Source organism: Pezoporus flaviventris, unplaced genomic scaffold, assembly GCF_033815535.1.
Source record: "Pezoporus flaviventris isolate CSIRO_AGI_PZ_B2104156 unplaced genomic scaffold, CSIRO_AGI_Pfla_v1 ptg000213l, whole genome shotgun sequence".
NCBI lineage: Eukaryota > Metazoa > Chordata > Aves > Psittaciformes > Psittacidae > Pezoporus > Pezoporus flaviventris.
The window spans coordinates 4112002-4134966 of record NW_026892761.1 but is presented as its reverse complement, the minus strand read 5'-3'; the positions used below and the strand labels follow the sequence as shown (position 1 = coordinate 4134966).

Sequence of the window (22965 nt, the reverse complement as noted above, 5' to 3'; positions counted from 1 at the left end):
AAGCATTTCCACTGATGCTCTGCAGTCTTCCAGGTCTCACACAGATACAACCCCTACTAACTGTTGAGATGGGGCAGCTCCTGTGGAGCTACCCACAGTAACCTGGGTCTCCACAACATTTAATTTCAACGTAAATTAATATATTGCATCTTAAAAATCTGCTTGAAGTTTTTCTTACTGTTCTCAAAGATCTTAAACCAGTTACTGAAGGTACATTTGGAAGTGAATTCGATATGAGAAATAAGCACTTGAAATCCTTTGCTAACACCAAGAGCAGTTCATGGTTTTTCTGCTTTGCTACCATACAAAAGCAATTTCACATCTGATACTTCAGACAGAATTGGCACATACCATTTTAAACTGGGTAGGTACAAAAAGTGTCCATGCCTATTCATCCTAGATTTCCAAGCACGGATGAATTACTCTGTAAATACGGCACAGATTTTTTCCTGCATGCATTTCAGTATGCAGAACATTACTATTTAGCATATTTAAGTCTTACAATTAATGCAATCTTGCAACCTCCTACTGCAGGTGCAAATTCTGGCAGGATCAAAGCAGATGTCAAAGATTAATAGCTAGGAATGAGGAGCTCCAAATGGTAGGAAACCAAATCATTTGCTATCAGAAAATGCTGCAGCACTGCCAGGGGGAGAAAGAAAAAAGCCACTTTTCTTTTTCAGTGCAAGTTTTTGCTTACCCGCTGGGAGGGATTAAGATTGTCTGTATGATTGGGGAAGAGTTCAAGTGTCAGAGACTGCTGCTTCAATATTCCTGGCAGTAGATCCATGTTGGAGTCACTTTCTTGGTCAGAAACGCTGCTTTCCAGTGAATCAGCTGTAAGCCAGAAGTAAAAAGTGGGGTTTGTCTTTTCTTCTGCCAAAAAACTTCAGCTGTCATCATATGGAAGGTTTTGAACCTAAAAGCCTTACAAGGTTTTTGAAACTCAACATACATAGATTTACAGTCAAGTCAATATAGCACTCAAAAGCAGGAAGAAGAGTCAGCAATGGACAACTGCCAGGTATTCCAGAAACAGACTGCAATTAAAACACTCCCTATGGATTTAGAACCGTTCCATCCATTTGCTAGGGAACAGAGTCTCCTCCTTCCACGGCTATCATTTCCTCACAGCCCTTTTATTCCCGGGAGTGAGCAAAAGATGTGAAAGCTCTTGCTCACCTACACAGCAGTTGAATACATGCTCCTCCATGTGCTGCAGGAGCACATCATCAGGATGGGAGAGGAAAAGGAAATAAGCATCACCAGTTGATGGTGAACCCTGTGTCCAAACTAATGCACCCAGGGGCACAGCAATATTGAGGCTTAGACTGAGAAAAAGGGCACAGAAGACATGCCACTTTAGGAAAGAGTATGAGGATTGGAACGCTGTAATTTAAGCATCAGTAGCTTTCTGACAAGGATCTTGCCAGGCACAGCACCAGTCAATTTAGGTTCTCCTTCTGAAAAAGCTCTCTAACAAAAAACATTTGGGTTTTGCAAGCAGCATGTACAAAGAGGTCTTACTTAGGGACTCCACTGGGGATGGGACAACAAAAGCTATTTCTGTCAGGGCATCCGCATAATACAGCACCTTCTTCTGCCCGTTGAAGATACTTGCCCCAACATCTTCTGAAATAATTAGATCATCTGAAATGGACATAAGAGGAAAGTTTAGTCAAAAGGAAGCTCCACCTCTTTATATGCTGCCTCAGAAACAGCCTTTAAAGATAAGGTGAAAACAATGAGAAGAAATCAGGCAAATCTCATTTTAAAATGAGAAGATTTCACAGTCAAATCTCATAGGTTCTAACCTTTCTCAGATAAGTTTTTATTATCTCGAAGGAAATGGGATTTTGAGTTGGGAGAGGATTTATTCTGAAATCATTTCCATTGTACTGCATACCCTATTTCCCTTGGATTGAGCAGTCTAGTAAGCATGTCTGCCGCAAGAATTCATCTAGTAGCTATTTCTAACCATTCCCTCCAGCAGACATTCAGTTAGTCATTAAATTTCCAAAGGGTTCTAACATTTCTAACTTCACTCTGATGCTATCCTAAAATTCAAGCCAGTTTCTACAGTGTCTCCTCTGTGCCTGTTCTTCTGCCAAGGAGAGTTAGCAAGAGGCTCTCTTGAATCAAACCCAATACGAGAAAGCTCCTCGTTCTCAGCTCCCATTTATTCCCTCACTGCAGTTAGCACATCAGGCTTCCATAGCAGAGGAAGACAATCCAGCTCCCTTTGCCTTCCCCATACCCCCTCCAGAAAGACTAGCAAGGACTTTGAATTATTTCCTTGTTCCAGTTTACAGAGGGTTCCTGGGATAGCTGCCTCAGCAAAACCAATGGAGCAATGAATTCAGCACGCCGATAGAGAGGTGGTCAGAGGCACACAGGAGCCTCCAAGCTGTGCTTCACTGTCAGGGAAGTGCTCCTGCATCTCTAGCCCATAGCCCTCAGGGAGCAGCACCACAACCTGAACCCAACTGTTTCAGAACTTCTTTGGTTTTGGGAGTGAGCAGGGAAACAAACCCAAAGCATAAGCCTGTGAATTGATTTTAATGATGCCTCATGGGAAGCTATTCTAGAATCATAGAATCATTTAGGCTGGAAAAGACCTTTAAGTTTGCAGAGTCCAACTGTAAACCTAGCACTGCCAAGTCCACCACTAAACCAGGTCCTTATGTGCCACATCTACACATCTTTAAAACACCTCCAGGGATGGTGACTCCACCACTTCCCTGGGCAGCCTGTTCAGTGCTTGACAGCCCTTTCAGGGAAGGAATTTTTCCTAATACCAAATCTAAACCTCCTCTGGCACAACTTGAGGCCATTTCCTCTAGTCCTATTGCTTGGTACTTGGAAAAAGAGACTGAATATCTCACTACAACCTCTTTTCAGGTAGTTGAGAGCGACAAGGTCTCCCCTGAGCCCCCTTTTCTCCAGACTGAACCCCCTCGGTCTCTCAGCCATTCCTCATCACACTTGTGCTCCAGACCCTTCACCATCTTTGTTGCCCTTTTCTGGACCCACTCCAGCACCTCAGTGTCTTTCTTGTGGTGAAGAACCCAGAAATGAACATAGGATTCCAGGTACAGCCTCACCAGTTCCAAGTACAGCAGATAATCACTGCCCTGGTGCTGCCCAGACTATTGCTGATACCAGTCAGGATGTAAACTCATGAATGGATTTTTAATCAGAGCCATTCACAAACAGAAAATCCATTTAAAAAAAATAAGTATCTTCAATCACAGGAAAGCTTGGAGGAAAACAAAAGCAATCTTTACAAGCTTGTCCAAGTCTACTTCAAATCTACCATTTGAGTTTTTAAGCCATTGCTTGCTAAAGCTACGACTCCACTCACAGATTTTTCCAGCAGTAGAACCAGGTTAGGAGCATTCCTCCTTCCCACCCCTGAATGCTTTTTCTGTTCCTTCTGTTGAATATATTCAACTATTTGGTGGTCTGAGATCTAAGCCAAAGGGCTGAAAAAAAACATCCAAATTACAAAGCCCACATCAAACCAAGTCACCTCACCTGGGCACTGCCTTCCACACAGCTTTACTGACAGAGCCAACTGCAAAGTGAACGGAGAGGGTTTTGCCTTCAAGTAAAGCACAGTCTGATCCTGTCTTCAAATGAAAATCAAAGCAAGACCTGGCCATTTTGTAACCTCTCCTGACTTGTTCAGGGAAAGCCATGCCTCTCAACGTCTCCCCTATATTTCAAGCCTTCAACCGTTTGTAGTTTTATTATACAAATGAATAGAGAAGCCTTTAGTTGCTGAGTTACAGGTGAAGAGCATTTCTAAGGCACAAAGAAGGGAAAGCAAAGTTGCTTAAGCAAATGCAGTAGTAACGGTGTTGTATCTGATGGAAATGCTAGATCAAAGACACTGGACAAGCTGGACCAGCCTGCTCAAGGCCTTCAGGTGGCCCACAGCAGAGGGCTGAGGCTCTGAAGATCACCAAGAAAAGGGTCTGGCCCTTTGGAGTAGTCACCATGAACCACACTGAAACCAACCCAGACACTGTCAATCTCAGGTGATCCAATTCAGCTGTTCTAGGCAGAAACTAAGTCAACCTCCTCCCTGGGATAGCAATTCACCACCCTGAGGATCATTTTGGTTGACAGAATGGGGAGAGGTAGTACATGACAAGCCCAGAGGAGGAGCTGCTCTAGTGGAAAAAAGCAGAGCAAATTAAGCAGGACAGAAGAGCTGTGTGTGGGCTCCAACTACTGTGACCTACAAACAGCAGCTTGCTTTTATTACTCCCTAGCAAGCACAATTACACAGCTAACTTATTACTATGTCTTATTTTAATCTACTTATAGAACACTAAAAACCACACAATATTTCAAGTCTACTTGCCAATATGCAGCACAATCTGTATCTCATTTCACCCAAATACTGGGTAACACATTAAAGACTCATTAAGTCTGCTAAAACCATAGCAGAGATACTCCTTGCTGAGGCTACTTCCTCCCAGTAACAGACACACATTAGTTTTGCTCACTTTGACTTGAAGTTTAATCAAATATTTACACATTCCTTTCTAGTAAGCACTGGCATTTCTCTAATAAGAATATGCAAGTGCTTAGACAGAATTTCTTGCTCCTGAACACCTAAATTAACTGTCTACTAAAGGAGCCTAAACTTCTTAATTTAACCATTTACTATGTCTTACCTTGTTCAGGTCCCTCTTCATCACTGCAGCTATTGATTGACCAACTTGTTGAGACATGGCCAGTCCATCCAGGGTGCTTCCCCACATCAACAGACCAGCCAAGAGACAGCAAGAATTCCAGGAAGTGTGGCTGAACAATTCTGGAAGACTCCATGTTCTTCAGGATCTGAAACAACCAGCATCACCATGGTAAATACAAGAGACCAGGAAGCAGCTCTTTTCTCCCCCCCCACTTTTTAAATTAAGATTTAATGTCACAACATGGTTTTGCTGAAAAACAGCTCTTCAGCAAGCCTGGAACCCCAGGACACTACTCCTGCTGCCCAGCATCCTCCCATCCTGCTTGGCAATGTCCTATTCTATCAGCTTGTCTCTCTGCCATCACTGTCAAAGCCTGTAAAATGGTTACTCAAACAGCTAGAAACAGCAATTTGGAGATTTATCCACTCATTAGGGATAAGCCACAGAACTGTTCAGCGCAGAATCTGCATTAGCACAAAAGGTAACACGAGAATTTTCTGGTCAATTTTCACTACAAAACTGAGGGGAAATTTGAGGAGAAAGGTGTTTTATCACTACTCACCTGCACATGACATCCAGCAATTCAGACTGTGGGCCTTAAGTCACAAAACTGATTTTGCAAAACTATTTAAGCAGGTTCAAGCAAGCACTTTAATCAAATGTCACTGTTCTGTGCTAGTTGCTTTAAACCTTAATCCTACTTCTTAAAAAGATCTGGGATGTTTCCACATCCAAAGGTAATTTTTATCCACTAAGTTGAGACCTTCACCAACTGGCACACGGGGAGACATGGATGGTTTGTGATCTGGTCTACCAGAACCACTGTGATCTGTGGAATAGACAATGCTGTGCAGTGCATCCACCCTCTCCAGCTATGTGAGAATCTATTCTGTGGCAGGAGCACCTTTGATTTTGGTTTGTCCATCCACACAGTCCTGGCACACCACCCTAGTGCCTCATACAGTATTCAGCAATGGCTATACATACTGCACTGCAATATTACGATTATTCTCACCACTAAGCTCACTGAAGCTGTATCTCAATTCATTCTGAAGCATAGATAAATGCAGTTTAGAAGACAACTTCAGAAAATAGGCAGGCTCAGGCTTTATACAACTGTATGGTTTTATATCTAAGCCCATTTAGAAAAAGAATTTACAGTAAAGCAAGGACAAGGGGGGATTTTCAAAGGACATTTAATGATGTGAAGTAAAATGATGTAAAAAGTGTGCAAGCAACTTCATTACCCTGTATAAATAAATGCAATGAGAACCTTCTCAAGTGTAAAAACCTACCACCACAGAAAAATATTTGGAGCTAATGCAATAGCAGGCTAGATGCCACTATTCCAGGCTTTGCAGCATCAGATAAAACACAGCTGACACCACTCCTCGTGAAAGGACAGCAGGTCACCTCAAAACAGAATGAGGTCCTGAGCTGAAGTGGCATGAACTCACTGAGAGAGACAGATGAGTAGGACCAGGCAGCCAGCCCTGCCAGAAGCACAAACAATGTCACAACTTGGCTTCAATCTCCTCCTCCCTTGCTTGTTAATATCAAAAACAATGCAGGACAGAAACAAAACACAGGTCTTTTCAAGGACTGGAGCAGTATCAGTATTTCACTCAGCCCTGATCCCTAGAGACAAGTACTTTAACTTGGCTGCCACTGCGACCTTGCACAACCTGAAAGGCTTAGAAATCACAGCAAGGTGTCCAGGGATCTTGAAGCAGGAGTGGCATCTTCATACTGTGTCTAAATACATCCAGAATCTCCCAAATGCAAGATTTTATTAAATCTACATGGCAAACCCCATGCTAATTGGGTTTCCAAAGGCTGGCAAGTTCTGCAGACTAAGTAATCACATCTGTCTAAATCCATAATAGCATATAAGCATCAGATGGGAAAAAAGCATTCTGCTAGGTCAGCAAGAGCACATTTCAGCTGGAAGGCAAAACTTATATACCTTGTTTGGTAGCTGACTTTGGAGATGGAAAGACTGGGTACTGGCTACTCTGAACTTCAACTTGAAAACTCACAAACAGCATGATCCTGGTTGCAAGAACTAGTGTATTCCACACAAAAGCAGAAGATGCTGCAACGTTCTGTCAACTTTGCATTCAGAAAGACACGAGGAGATGGCACAATAATTTATTATGGAAGCTATGCTTCTACTCTTTGCTATGAGAATTATGAATGGAATGAGGAGAAGGTACTACAGAAATAGCCTTTTCTGATGAGTCCATAAGCTGTCTTTGGGAGTTTCTAGGTCACAGTCTAAAGAAGTGACTATTTAGATTTGCACAAATCAACCTGATTAACCTGACTGCATTAGAATACAAACAGTGTAATGTAAAGACTTGCAAAGCAGCTGCACTTTCTTACTTGCAGAAGCTTTTCATTCCTTTAACAAGTGTTTAACATTAGAATAAAACTGGACAAAACCAGGATGCTGCACATTGCTGAGAATAAACTGCAACCTGCCCTGCAAGCTGAGCCAATTTGAAATGCATTTCTGATATGAATCTTTGAACTCTACAAATAGTGACAAGGACAGAAAAGATAAAAATACTATGAATATTTTAATATATTAAATATGTATTTTATATACATTTTTAATTATATAAAAGAGATGTTACCACAACCCTAGATGTGGGTAACATACCTCAACCTATAGAAGAAAGGAGTACACAGGGACTTGTTATAGCTCACACTGTAACTAAACACAGTGCCCAGAACCCCATGGTCTGATACTCCAATTCTAGTCATTAGCAGACCTTGGGAAACACTAGAAACAAGACGATAAGGGCTATTTGGCACTCTATGACTTCACTTACCTCCTGGCTTGTTTTCTGGCCTGCCTTCATGTAGAAAATGAAAACAGTATCAAAAGGACGACATGGCAATAAATCCAAGTAGCCAAGGTCATCAAAAAAACCAGGAAGAGCTGAGTCAAGTGCAATCAGGTGAGGAGGTAGACGACTGTTAGTAGGTTCCTATCCAACAGACAGAGTTCAACAGCTTAAAACCCCATATTTCCTAACTGGAAAAGTTCTTTGTGATTTCTATATGAATCCAGTAAAATATAAAAAGACAACTTTCCTTTTCCAAGAGCAAAATCATACACAAAGTTCTGACGTATTATAATCCTGTTACTGTGAGTGACACCATAGTTTGAGAAGAGTAGAATGCAACAAATTTTCATTAAATAAAAATGGTATTTTGCCAGTGAAACAGACGTAACATTTTGCACAAAAGGAGTGCTAGCTACCACAACAGAAGCAGCAGATACTTTCAAACTATGACAACTACACACAATCACATATGTAGTTACATATTTATTAACTTATACACCAAAAATCTGCAAAATACTGAACACTTCTAGACATAATTTCTGCAAAAGCTCCATTGTCTGCTTTTGTTGATGGTTTTCTAGAAGAAAATGCAACAAATAAAACAGAATCCACAGAGAAAAGGCAGAACTTCAAATTAAGAATATGGATCTTCTCTACAAGCTGTTATTTTAACTTTAAAAAGAAAGCTATACAACCTATAAGCACTCCCAAGTGTTTATGTACGATTAAACCATTTCAAGCATAATCATCTTGGGAGCAGAACTTTTAAGGCAGTCGTATTTCAGAAACTCTTAAAGTACCAACCCAAAACCTAATTCAATCTTATGGGATGATTTAAAGCACAAGCATAGGAATGGGACAGCTTTGGTACTGAGGGTGTTTGCACAACGCTAAGAAGTATCAGGTCACCTTCAATGCCTCTAGTGAGAGAAACCCGAAGTGAGAGAGGAAGAGGCGTGCTGTCTGGAACTCCTGTGCCGGTGGGGGGGGCTTACACTCCGTGATGGGATCAGGAAAGCTCTTCTTCCGCCACTCCTCTTCACTCTTCTGATCTATGGAAGTCTCAAAAATAATCTGCTGGGCCATGCCATTCCTCAGCTTCTCATGTCGCTCTTCGAGCTAGAAAACATTGTGTGAAATGCTGAGTCCACCAAGATCACTAAGATCCACTAAACAACAGCTCCATCACTCAGGAACTGGCAAGCAGCAGCTGCAACTCCAATACCAGGATGTTTACTACAGCTCTATCAACAAGACCTTGCCATGTTACAAAGTGAACATCTAAACACCCTCTTCACATGGGACCACTGCTGCAAGTTTCCATGCCCAGTATCAGCTACAGATTCTCCCTTTTAAGTGAAAGGAGACTAAAACACATTTGGCACTGTGAAGCTTTATTTTTGAGACACACACTCCCTTTCCTCCCAGGATCTCAAAAAAGGCCTTTCCATTTCCCCAGAAGAGGCAACAAAATCCAAGTCATTGCTTCCCAGCAAAACCAGGATATTAGGATCAGTAGTGAGACATGTTGAGCAGTGCCTCCCAAAACCACATCCAAGGCACTGTCATCTGCCTGGAAAAGTGCACAGATTAGTTTGCAGAGATTATTATTCCATTAATATTAAATTAGTCAAGATAAAGAGTAAAACTATTTACAGAAAGACATTAGTGTATGATTCATGAACAGACCAAAAAAAACCCCCAACCCGAGTACAAAATTAGAGACTAACAATGACTTACTTCCTCATTCACAATTTCATGTAAATCAGGAATGCTCAAGTCTGCTTTCACAAACGGGATCTTGTCCACTTCTTCAGGAAAAGGGCGGTGCTTCACACTGTACTTCAACCCAACATCATTTTTAGGAGCTGGTCGAGGCTCTGGCACAAAAGTCTGACAAAAAAGGGGGAGAGTTTTTACATTGAAGGCATCATAACACTAGACAATACTTCACTGCAATAGATGGAAAACATTCCCTCCCACCTCACCACCAGAAGTACACAAATGCATTAGTGAGAGGCATCATTAAAAAACATTGAGTACTTTAAACTAATAGACTTGTATTAAAGACATGGCTGTAAATTTTCAAAGAGACACAGCTCTGCCCATGTTGGCAGCTGCACTCCTGGAATCTACAAACCCTGCTCACCATCTAACCCCTGAGCAGCTGCAAATCCCAGCTTTAGAGCAAGTTTACATGGCAACATCTTATTTTCAGCCCGTTATAACTGTATTGAGTGAAATCTACCAACTGTTTGAGAAGTCTCCATTTAAACCCTGCTGACTACGATGATCACAGCAAGTCAAACTGAGAAGTCCTGGAAGAGAACAGCAGCAACGCTGTGAGTCAGGAGGGAGATGCACTGCCAGAATATCAAAAGGGCTTGCATAACACATCATAATGTAATTCTGACATTTCTGCTATGTTATGTTCCAAACTGTTAGTGTGCAATTCAAAACTTGCAGTTACCAACAAAAGATCTAGGTGCACAAGATCCAAGCAAATAAGACCTTTAATTACATCTTGCATGCTGCTTTATGAATTTATTTACTACCACTTACACTTCTAAAGGGCAAAACTTAACATTAAAAGTTAGAGAATCACTTCAGGGTGGAAAAGTTCCCTTAGAACTGGTAAGGAGGCCAGGACATGGCTTCTCCTGTGGTGTGGGAGGTCATACACTTGGACTGACACTATCTGGTGAAATGGCTCAGCTCCAGTGACAGCACAGCTCCAAAGGCATCATGTAGAGAGTCCTCCTGAAGGCTGCTTTCAAGAGAGCAGATTCAGCTACATGACAGCTGAGACTGATGGGTGCCGATGTCAGCTACATTATTTCCTTCATTTTACTGAGAGGCATGTGAAGAGTTTGAAGGTTTGGAGCAGTTCACAAACAGACAAAAATGCAGCATCCCATCCTATACCTCCTGACTGCTTCCTCTGCTGCAAGGGCTTGACCTGACATCCTAAAATCAGCATCAACACTCATGCTTACACATTAAATACACTGTCCATTGCCCCATCACCTCAGAAGATACTCTCTGAAAAAACAAGGAGAATGCCCCCTCCCCTTAAATAAGTCTAGAGGCAACAGCACTTTCACAGCCTGTATTTAATATTCATCACAAGTCGTAAAGAGTCACCAGAGATGTGTCACATTACCTACAGCTAAAGGCCCCGTGGCTCAGCCTTAATGTATAATCACCAGCTCTGTGGGGCTGTCTCACATTAGTGGAATTTCTGCTGAACATCTCTAAGTTAAAGATTTCTTTACGGCTTTGATAGAGACCTTTTGATTTGCTTTAGCTCCTCTTGGTAAGAGACAGAGTTGCTGGGCCCATGCAAATCTTCCAGATGTCCCACGGATCAAAACCGTGACAGAGGGGAAAGAGTCATCTGCAAAGCACATGGAGAATAATACATCATCATAAATTGCAAACAGTTCACTGTGCAGTAATTTAACTAGAAAGAAAATGAAAGCATGATGATAGAGGTTTTGTTTTCTAGGTAACTCCTCCATGACCCTGACGACAATTCCTGGTGGAGAAGCAAGTGATCTTTCTCTCTGCAGCAGGGAAGTTCTAGTCTACTCTGTGGTCTGTTCAGTAGTTGCCAGCTCAGGTTCATCATTAACTTTTATCCAAATTCATGAAGATCACTTTTTGTGCCCAAATTATTACCAAGAATGAAAAAAGATTGCCCAGCCACTGCATGTTTAGATAAGAAAAATGACCATATGGAGACATGGTTTCCATGATACTTCCATGGCCTTCTGTAAAGATCCCACAAAAATACAATCATTTTCACAAGGGCCTGTAGGCTCCAAACTGAAAGAGGGCAGATTTAGATTAGATCTTAGGCAGAAGCTCTTCCCTGTGAGGGTGCTGAGGTGCTGGCACAGGGTGCCCAGAGAAGCTGTGGCTGCCCCATCGCTGGCAGTGTTCAAGGCCAGTTTGGACACAGGGGCTTGGAGCAAGCTGCTCTAGCAGGTGTCCCTGCCCACGGCAGGGGGTTGGAAACTGGATGAGTGTTAAGGTCCCTTCCAACTCAAACCAATCCGTGATTCTACGAAATAGCAGCAATAAGCACAGTACAAGGACAAGAGATAATGGTAAAACTAAGACACGGGAAGATTCCGACTTTCCATCATGGAAAATGTTTCACAAGGAATAGGGAGAACAAAAAGAAGTTGTCCTTGTAGGTTTTCAAGACCTACTTGGACAATGTCAAGTCGCTCTGTCCTGATCTGAATTCAGAATTAACCTTGTTTAGAGCAGGAGACTGGACTGCAGATCCCTGAGGTACTGCCTTTCAACTTGCACAGTGGTGGTTTTAACATTGCAGGGATTTCAGTCTTCCTTCAAGACTTAAAAGGGCACTGATATTCACCACTTTAGAAGAGGGATCATCATAACTCTAGAGCTCCTCTTTTTAAAATTATGTATCTTTTGTGCACATAAACCACCAATTGACACCATCAGGTAACTAGCAGGTACATATTCTTTCCCCAGTATTTCATGGAAGTCCAGGGTGCAGGGTACATGAACACACATAGAAACAAACCAAACCAGCTTCCCACAGTCATTCCCTTCTGTGGCCTTCCCTAAAAGCGGTGTGGCCCTCTTGTGCAATACTGCATTTAATCTTGTCATTCAGAGGGGATTTGTAAGCAAGTTACACACAGTAAAAAAAGATAATTTCATCAGAGATTCTAATAGCTTTACAGGATTCCTCAGTAATGAATTTAGCAGGGGCAGAGTGAGGATTGCTCAGATGTTCAAGCATGCTCTAATCCATTCTAGTCAGCAACATGCTTGCTCAAACACAGACTGTGGGTGGCTGTGCAGCAACAGCTCCCAGCATCAGCATTTTCTGCAAGATCTATTTAGTGATTCGCAGTGAGGCTGGAGCACTCTGGACCACAACTCAAAAGTAACTTGGCCAGTTCATGAAGTTCTGTGCAATCTGTTTTCAAGACTAGTATCTAGACTCCATCCTGCCCATAGATAAGGAAAAGGTATCTGTGGCAGATCAGCAGATCTAACATACCTTGGTCTTAAACTGAGGTCGCATATGAGAGAGTTTTCATCTATTCTGTTAGTACTGCCATGATATGTGAAGACTTACAGGGGGATCAGTTATTCAGTTCAAAGCATCATGTAATTTAATACCAGATTTTAATATAATTCTTATTGGTCAAAGCACATGAAGCTGAAACGAATGAGGTTCATATGTGAAAGCCAATACCCTGTGACAGATCTCCTTTACAGTAGGTGTCACTGATGGAACAGAATGGTACACGGGAAAGTTGTAACAGCTCTGAAGCAACTAAAACCATTTGAGCTGAAAGCACCCACAGAAATATTTGTTAACAGGAGACCTAAAGCAAAAAAAGCATCCATGCAACATAAAGGCGTCACATCAACCATTTGTTGAGCACTTCTCCCTGTCAAGCCTCCTATATTCTTTATATTTTCATTCTTTCGTGAACAAGGATGTTTTCGAACTGTAATGCTATCACTTTAGACCATCAGCAATAATTTAGATGTCAGTCAGCTGCAAGTATCTGATCTAACTGGATGAAAGGCACAGACAACCGCATGAATAATTTGGATGGGTTTGTACATGTTTGACTATTGGTGACATTAAAGTTATTCCCACCGCTTCATCCCAGAACAACACTCTGCTCAATCATACACCCACAGAACAGATTAAGTCCCTGAAATGCAAGAACAACACTCAATGAACTGCCTTTGTTTCGCAGCTCTGTACAATTTTAACCAGAGGAAGGAGGAAATGGGTAGTACTAACTTACTCTGTTCATTCCCTAGAGGCTGCTCCAACATTGCCAGGATGACACTGTTATCCAGAACAAAGTATCGGAAGCTATGCTTGTTTATGGTGGGTAGACGAGAGTATTTAATTAATGTGGTTTCATTCACCAAGCTGCAAGGAGAAGCAGGGCCACTGGGAGAAGGAAATGCTCCAAGTAACTGCATAATACTGCAAGTGAGAAAAAAGAGTTATGACAGATTAAGAAGATGAACAGGCCTTCACTCATACTCTTTATTTATGTCTTGACACAGCAGTTATGCTGCCAGGGTAAACCTGCCCTCTCCCATCAGCTTGTTTTGAAACAGACCTAGTCACTCCAGAAAAACACACATGAAAACCTAGAAGAAATACTATTAGAAACTGAAAATTTCTCTGGCAGGAACCAATAACGAGAGTTGTTCAGTGTCAGGCTGGAGATCCTAGGATTTATCTCAGGTCTTTACTCGTAACACTACCACCCAGACCAGAAGTAAGTTTACTGAAGTCCTGCCCTCACACTTTCCCACTTTACACCAAGAACACATAGTTTCATCTCTCCAAATGAAGAGAGGCACTTTTAGGCAACAACTAAGGTTTGTCCACAAGTTCTGATAAATGCTTGCTTTTACCTTAGTAAAAGAACTGCGTAATTTTCATGAGCAAAGTTTATCATAGTTTTATTGCAAAGCAGAGCAAGAAAGAGCTATTGCCTTCTGCAAAACATATTTATCCTACCCATCCTCAATCTGTCCTGCCTACCTTCATGCTATTCATCCAGTACGACAGTGCTTTTCGACTTCTCTGGAGCAAATTCCAACTTTCCTCTCTGTGCTTCCCCTTCCCAGCCCACATACTATCTATTATTGAATTTCCAACAGAACCTCTCAAATATATTAAGCGAGCCCAGTGCTGTGGACAGACTGATATCCCTTCCTGCACCAGCTTACATCTGCTGCACGTGCTATTCCCTGCTGCATTGCACATGGGACAGTGTCTAACACTTTCACAGTCAGTCTGGGGATGGCACTTCTCAGGCAGAGAAGGAGAAGGGGAGATGGAAAGACAGGATTGTTAGGTCAAGAGGGATAGCGAGGGAACTGCTGTCTGCAGAGAGAACTGGCTGAGAACAGAACACCATGGGCTGCAGGAAGGAGTGGGTTTTGTTCTCCAAGGAAGAGAACAGGTAGGAGAGGAAGACAGCAATCACAGGGTATTTTTCCTGTTGAACACCTGTAACAGGAGGAGGAAGCTAGCTAAGGCAGAGCACAGAACAACCCTGCCCAAAGGGCAAAACAGAGGGAGCTTCTGGCTCACTGTTCAAATGCTCTTGCTACATCAGAGATCTCACCAGCTGGGAACTCCTGATTAAAACACTTGGGACGAGGCAACACTAAACAGTAAACACGCTCTGACAAATTACATACCACGTTAGTGTAGCTTCAGCAGCATCCTTCACTCTCATGGATGCTGGGTTTGGCTCCTTATCTCCTTTGTACTTGACCTCTTGTTCACTGTTTTTGGATTTGCTTCCTGAAATGCCCAGCTCCACAATCTCCAGTACCTCTTTTAAACAATCCTAAAACACAAGAGGAACCACCTTGAAGCAGAAGCACTCTCATAAATGTCTCCAAGACCTCAGTGAAACACCATCTATTAAAATAAAGCACTGCTGGGAATATGAGCAAATAAAGGCAGAAGATTATACTAACAGACAGTGCTGGAATAAGATCACATTTGCTGTAAGAGTACTTTCTCTGTGTAAAGATGTCTACTTATGTTTGTATTCTAATGGTATAAAGTGCCCTGAATGAATACATACACAAATATATTCCATTACAAATGTACAAAATTGCCAAGAGGACTATTAAGAGTGCAACTGAAAAATGGAAACATATTGAAGAGATAATAAATACATTTCTAAGAGCCTGCAGAACTTCTAATTAAGTTCTAAGCACATCAAGAATGAACTCATCTAGAAAATTCCACTAAATCCTTTTCCAAACAGCTTTCATAAGATATATCATGGGATCTAGTTCAGCAGAAGAACAGTAACAATATTCTTAATGGACACAGCAAAGCTTCAACAGATCTACTGCAGGAGATGCCAGCACTCAGCAGAACTGAAGGTATGACTCAAGTGTTGCTCATCACACAAAGCCATTTGCTCAAACTATCTGGACTGCTACAGCAAAGGTTCAAATCTCATGGCTTGAGCTACAGAACAACAAGGAAACTGCTCTCATGAATCAGTAACTAGCTGAACTCTGAGCACAAGGAAGTGGCCAGGTTTTACAACCAGAGACCAGGTCTGTGCCTTGCCCTGTATCCTTCCTTGCATTCAGAACTGATGTAGAAAAAGAGGTGAAGAGGAAGTTTTCTGACATAGCAAAATTAACCAGCATTGAGATACAAAGACTGGCCATGAAGAATTACAGAAGGAGATTAGAGTGTTGGCTAGTAAAATAGCAGGTGAAATTCAAAGCAATATAAGGTGAGGCACTGGGTAAATTGCAATTCTAATACTTGCAAATGCAATGAAATCTGACTATCATGACTCAGGAATGAGCTACTAAGTGTCCAGAATATATCACACACAGTATGTAACATTATGTCAATATGCCATGATAATTAGAATAAATAACCTAATGGAAGGAAACTAAGCTTTATGCAACCAAATAATCTCATGCTGTGCCACATCATGTCCTAGTCACCTACTGCAATACTGCAATGCCAGCATCCCAAAATGCCTATAGAAAGCATATTTGTTTGTTGTCCTACTCATGGGTTTTCAATTCTCATTTATAAAAACATATATATTCTATAGCATGTATAAAATATGTAAGCAAAATAAGGATATACAAAGCATATATTCTATATAAAACTGTATCGATAATACATACAGATATAAATTATATGTAAAAACCTAGCAAGATCACTGAGCTGTCTCTGCAAGGAGACCAGCAATGAAATGCCTTTCAAATTATATTATTTTTTTTCCCACAGCAGGACAGAAGGCTGTTGGAAACATGCAACTTTCTCTGCCTGCTCTTTTCAAGCTTCCCAAGGAAATTCCATCTTGGATTGAGCTATGCCTTGCTCAGTTTCTACAAAACTGTTTTTTGGTGAAACACACTATGATTATCAGAATAGAAGTAACAAAGGAATTCCAATAAGTGCAGAAGATGCTTTAGTTGGGTAAAAGCTCAGAAATGGGAGGAGACTTTTAGTGAAGATTATCTGCAGCAGGTAGCTACTCTATATGTACACTGTTATTCTCATATTTCTCTTTTCAGTTTTTTTTTTTCCCCAGGTTTCTTCTGCTCTTTTTCCAGCTTCAAAAAGCAAGAAAAAAGATCAAGACATTCTTAGAAACAGAAAAGGTCATTTTAAAGCCAAAAACATTCCTGATGACTAAAGAACAGAGATCAAAATTGAAAACTATTTTGCACAGAAACTAGCTTTGAAACTCCTACTATACTTCTGAAAACTAAGAAATTCACATGAAAGTATCAAGACCAGACAGGCATTACAATCTGGAGTGTTGGAGAGATGCACACCAGAGGTTTGTACCTTCTCATCCAGCATGTCCGGGTGCTCAGTGAGCCAGACGCAGAGGCACTGGAAAGCCGCGACTATCATGGAGTGAAGGTCGCGGGAGTGGAGCGGGGCCGGGCGGCTGCACTGGTACACGATGTAGCTGCACACGGAGCTGATGGCTCTCTTCCGATCAGAGGAATCCACTGCCACTTTCACCTGCGTAAAGCAAGGAGAGGATGAGGATTCCTCCACAAAACAATTTTGGAACAGAAATAGTTTTTAAAAGCACTGTGTGCAGATAAAGCTCTTGAAGGCGACACCTTCCTATTAGAAACACACCACTATTTTCTAAGCTTAGAAAACTATTTCCAAGATGAGACGGAAGGGGAAAAACAGGTACCACGCTTACCAAAAGGGCAATTAAGGTGCTTAATACCCTGACACATGTACCTGAATGGACCACCCTGAGCTTCCTTTCAAGGCAGCAGTCATTTACAGGGCACACATCATTTGAGCCACAGGCATTCACATTAGGACAATACAAAGTACAAAAGGAGTACTGCTTTCCTTGTGTCCAAACAGAACATTCGCTGACTAATTCAGACAGACAACTGGTGGCATGACTTTCACCTGAACAGGAGTATGATCACCCTTTGAGAAGGGGCCAGAGTACACAAGGCTTCACCTCTCACCTTTGCCAGCCCAGACAGAAGCTCCAGTGCAGCCAGTGAAATACTCATGTCCTGCCTCCACTGCGAGTTGAGTCTTTGAGTTACCAGGTGAATACTGCGTATCAGTAGTCCAGCAGCTGTATCTGTATTAAGAGCTAGGATATAACCCCAATACCACGTACCACAGGGAGGGAAAATAACTAAGCATTAGTGACAATAAGCAAAGCACAGGCACAAGCTAAAGCAGCCACAATACACACAAAATTATACACAGCTCAGAATCTAGAACTTGGGTCGATCACTTTTTCATGGGATAACTCCCGCGTATGCACCACCAGACATTATACAAAAACATCCAGACTAGCTTATACCAGCTTTTTTACTTTAAAAATACTTTTTTGATAATCCCAGCACTCTGCTGCACTTTAGGTTTTGCTGCTGTATTTAAACTGCTGTGATGTCTTGCAGTCTCAGAAAAATTTAGGCAGTGGTAATGTACATTAAATATTAATACTCGTATATTTAGGCCACAATAATGAACTAAGAGTGCATGTAACTTCAGCTACCTATGCCAGAAGCTAGCCACTCTTTCTATACCTAGCGCTTATCCAAAGTTGTATTAGTTTGATAAACACAGATAATGTAAGAATCAGTCGTGGAGAAAAAAAGACCCAATTATTTCTAGACTTTAATTTTGGTTTTGGTATCAGTTGTTCCCATTTCTATTAGGAACATAAATACTATACATAAAGCAATATACTCAAGTAGGCAAATTAATTTCATAAACAAAAACTGCTAAATGACTATAGAGACATGAGAGCTGTGACACCTAAGGTACATCCTTCCCAAACTTAAATCATCAGATATAACACTGAAGAGGTAAGTACAGTGTTACACTAGTAACAAGTGTCTGGTAGAGTTAAACAGTAAAAATAGATCATCTTATTTTCAATTTTCTCTTGTTTGAAGCATCCAGCAGAAGCAATTTAATTCTTTTCATAAATTTCTTATATCCTTACCTTTGCACATGGGAAATTTAAGAAAATCCAATAAGATAAATGTATTACAGACACATCTTTCAATTTATGTCATGGTTTAAAGACTTCATAAGTCAGATATATTTTTAACCTTACAAATAGATATTTTTATAAGCACTTGTCAATGACAGCCCATACGAGCTAAACACACAATTTAAATGGTGTGCTGAAAACTAGCACTTTAATCACTTCAAACAAACCCTGTAGGAAAAGCATCAACATGTTTATATGAACACCTAGAATACACTAAAGTCTTCCCTGCCAATCTCCCTCCTCTCCGTTATAGAGCTAAAGAAAAATACAAAACCAAACCATTTTTGGTTGGCAAGAACAGAGCTATCAGCCTAGGTTCCAACACAATAAAGGTGATCTGTTCTCCCATTTACTTGGTCAGCATCAGTTAAAACTGCTGAAGACCAAAGGAGCACATGAAATTCCAGGATCTCAACATTTGGCCACACAGATTTATAACATGGATGTTATTACAAAGATTCAAAAAGGCACAGTACAAGACATAGCAAACTGAAGTTAATAACTGAATTCTCTTGTTATAACAAATGACACAACACAAGCATTTTGCTTACTTCTCAAGAAAAACTGGAGTCCCTCAAATGCTCTTTTAAATATAGTTTAAGAAAAGGTGTTGCAAAAGTCAGGTAAGCATTTGGAATGCTACCAAAGTGATTGAAACATGTTATTTATACCTGGCGTACATTCGTCCCATTGCTGTTCATGAAAACTAAATGTCTTGAAAACAGAAGCTGAAGTAAAGCAGTTTGCAAACACCTTTTTCATAAGCTTTTACATTCTTATTTTTAAAATGTTAACCAAGTCCTTTAGTAGGATTAAAAGCCAATCACTTACAAGGGCACATATGAGGACAAACTGGCGATAAACAAAGGGTCTCTCCACCATGGGTTCATACCACCCATGCACATTAATGTATTAGCAAGAACTAGGTACAGGAAAAAAACCCAAACCACCACCCTGGCATGTAAGGACAAGGTGTTTTCAGAAGAACTCTTCTTACCATAATCCCTCAGAAGGGCCTGTGCTGGTCTCTCACTATCTGGTGTTGTGGGCTCCGTACTGCCTCCACTTGCAGTGCTAATGCCACTGTTAGTACGACTGTGGCTTTTGAAGAGGTTATTTTCACCACCATTCTGCAAATTGAAAGTCAGTTTTGAGCTATGAGCAGATTTTTCTGAGAAGATTTCCTATACCAGAGGATGTTCTCAGGTACAATGGAGGAAAAATGGTGATCAAAGCTCAAGATGCCGAGAGCATTACAACAGCAGATAAATCAACATATTCTTTTGGTTACTTCATAAACAGAAAATACTTACCGTTTCCATCTGACAGCCAATGGCTTCTAACAGTGCTGAATCTTGAACAATATTTAACATTGCACCTGAAGAATCAGATACAAGAAGATAACTAAAAACTGCAGTGGAATATTAGCTTCTAAAATGTACAAAGAAGTGCTGCAGATCTAACATACAGGACTGCAATTCTGGTTCATAAAAACTCTGTGTAAGGGTTTTACAAAACACGGGATTTGCTTCAGGCTTAGCTATTTGAAGCACATGAGAGCTGAGACAGAATGCTTTCAGCTACTTTACGAAAGCTTTGAACATAGGTTTTTCAAGTTCCTCAGTTCAGAAGGATTTTAGTTTCACAGAAGGGTTGATATCATTCCTTGACCGATACTATTCCTTGTCTCCTATCAGGCTGCGCTCATTTAAAATCTCAGGGTACATTTAAGGATATCTACTGATACTGTGAATAAAACAACAGTATTTGTTAGAGAACCGAGTGCAGAAGTGAGCTGTGCTGTGCAAAGCCACCTCCAGGGTTACACAGTGCTGGCCTCGGCTAAGTTCTTGCCTGGCACCAAGGGACCACCCCAGTTTGGCCATTAGGATCACTCTGAAACCAAAAATACCCTCATCCCTTCACCAGCACTGGTACCAAAGCATTCTTTTAACTATTCCACTCTAGCCTTCTGCTGGTAAAAGAACTTTCAGTCGCTGCAAGGAAACTTCCCAAAAGTCTTTGCAGACTGGATTTGTTTCCCTTCACTTCTTTGACCATGCCATTTTCTTGCCCTCCCCTATTAATCGGCAGGCTCTCCATGTCCCAGAACAAGGCAGACATCTCCCATTGCAGTGCAAATCTGGTTCCTTTTTAACCAGACAAAAAGAAAGTGGTATTGTAACTAAAGGACAAGAACAGCATTACATGGAAAAATACACTTCTAAAGAGAGACAAATAACAGAAGAATAAAAGGCAAGGATATTTTTACTTGTCTGAAAATATACATAGCTTGACAGAGTCTGCACTATTCAAGTTTTCAGCTTCTACTTACTTTCTGAGTATTCAGAATAATGATAATACACTCATTACCTCAGTGAAAAGTTTCTTGCCAAACCACAGTGCCTCTCCGGACTCTGTGCCAAAGTTGTTCTCTGAGGATTTACACAGTGCTAAACAAATGTCATCTCTATTTTGTCAGTGCTGGACCACTGGTCACCCAGTACTACAGCTTGTTTCTAGACATAAGCAAGCCAAAGCTTAAAACGTTCCCTATAACTCATTAGTCAAGAATATTTCTCAATATTAAAACTTTTCCTGTTTCTATTCCTAGTTATAACTGACTTTTCCTGCTGGAATGTCCTTCACTTCCACCTCTGTTTTTCAAGGACTATTCCACATCTGTAAAGAAAGATTTAACAATCTCTTTTGTTAAATCTTAAAAAAGATTTAACAAAATTCTGAGGCTTTCCAAGATGTTTTCTTAGTTTGAGGATTACACAGATGACAACCTGCCAGGAATTTCACTTGTCTTGCAAAGCAACACATTACTAACAACCCACATTATTCCAGAACAGATTAAGACAGACACTTCTCTAAAACAGTTAATAAATAAAAAGTTGTAATAACCTAGAATCATTTGAGTGTTGTTGGGATCTGTTTCCGTTTGCAAAGCTCCTATAAGTATATTCACAAGCCTCAGCTTCAAGGAAAGGAAGGTTACTGGCTTATCATATGTTGAGCTGTCATCATTGCTGAATTTCCCTTCCAGGACAACCTGAGGGTAAAAACACATTTATTTCAGTATCAATTAGAGATCACACCAGCATGGTGCTGGTTTCAAAAGTCAGTGTTGACAGCATACTTGTAATAGTATTACTGCTACAGACTTGCTGGAGAAAGTTTTAACTGCTAAAGAGAACACTAAATACAACCCACAGCTCATCCAAATCCCACCCCAAAACCACCAGGGAAACAAAAATGGAAATGCAACACAAAGTGGTAGTTTACTACCTCAGACTTTATGGTTCCAAAATGATGAGGGAGAGGCAACAGAGACAGCAAGATGTTAATGGAAGCTCTTCTTAGCTCTGTGGGGTTTACATAGATTTTAAACTTTGAGAGTTCTCTGCAAATCAAAGCATTGCACAGTTAATCAACTTTTCACAGGAATCTGCAGCCAAAACTAATTAAGTTAAAATCAAACACACAGCCACCTTGTGGTCTTAAATGATTTGCAGTAAATAATGGAGCTGTTTCTTTCTAGGCTCAGGGTTCTTATTTCTTTTTTAAGCAGCAGCAATAACACAATGAATCCATGAAGGAACCATCACTTGCTAAGGATTTTGTACCCCATATGAAAGCAGTGAGCTGATGAAAATACCATTTGTATACTGCATCTTCAAAGCAGGAAGTTTTAGTCATGACCCTCCACTGGCTTTTTGCAACTCAAATCCACCAGAGATCCTCAGAATATGCTCACATGCATTCTGCACAGAACACAAACTGCTTAGCAAATAGATTTTTTCAGTAGCCACCAGCAAATTCTTCTACTTATAAGACCTATCCAAAAGAAGCAGTGGCTCAGATTTAAACCCAGAAGATAAATAATATTTTATGCATAAGTTCAAAATGAAATGCAATACCAAGACAAAACATAAGCTGAAGAAGGCATGCACAGAGTAGTATTAAACTACTTAGCAAAACATCCAAAAATCTATACAGCTCTGCAAATGATGTTATATCTTCTGGTTTAAAAACCTACTCCAATTTCACCAGCCAGTCTAAATCAATTTTTCTATTTAATGATGTGCAAGATTACCCTCTTAATGAATTCACTGCAGCAACAGCCACTAATGAATGTCCTGTGAAATTTTACTTAAAAATCAGTAGGTTTTCAATATATTTGAACTAAAGCACTCCTTTTCCCTATTCTTACAGCTACTGCTTTCCAGAATGGAATATCTAGCTAACACAACTCACGTATTTCATTTAAAATAATCACTACTGTTGCTTTAAAGAAAATTG

The 22965-nt window shown here is 40.7% G+C and overlaps 1 protein-coding gene across 4 annotated transcripts in view; it reads right to left on the bottom strand.

Annotated features, from left to right (window-relative positions):
• The window catches only part of RALGAPB (Ral GTPase activating protein non-catalytic subunit beta), a 48090-nt gene that overhangs the window by 6284 nt on the left and 18841 nt on the right, over positions 1-22965 (bottom strand). For 2 of the 4 annotated variants that reach the window (XM_061441713.1, XM_061441715.1), the window contains 15 exons: positions 21952-22066; positions 21568-21715; positions 19971-20035; positions 19655-19787; positions 17609-17742; positions 16950-17132; positions 14804-14955; positions 13381-13568; positions 10855-10961; positions 9305-9457; positions 8474-8683; positions 7547-7705; positions 4689-4854; positions 1528-1650; positions 701-837 (listed from right to left, as the gene is read on the bottom strand). In XM_061441713.1, the coding sequence (XP_061297697.1) occupies positions 701-837; positions 1528-1650; positions 4689-4854; positions 7547-7705; positions 8474-8683; positions 9305-9457; positions 10855-10961; positions 13381-13568; positions 14804-14955; positions 16950-17132; positions 17609-17742; positions 19655-19787; positions 19971-20035; positions 21568-21715; positions 21952-22066 (2173 nt within the window). The remainder of the gene's footprint in view (positions 1-700; positions 838-1527; positions 1651-4688; positions 4855-7546; positions 7706-8473; positions 8684-9304; positions 9458-10854; positions 10962-13380; positions 13569-14803; positions 14956-16949; positions 17133-17608; positions 17743-19654; positions 19788-19970; positions 20036-21567; positions 21716-21951; positions 22067-22965) is intronic. The other 2 variants (XM_061441714.1, XM_061441716.1) reach the window with 1 other exon arrangement.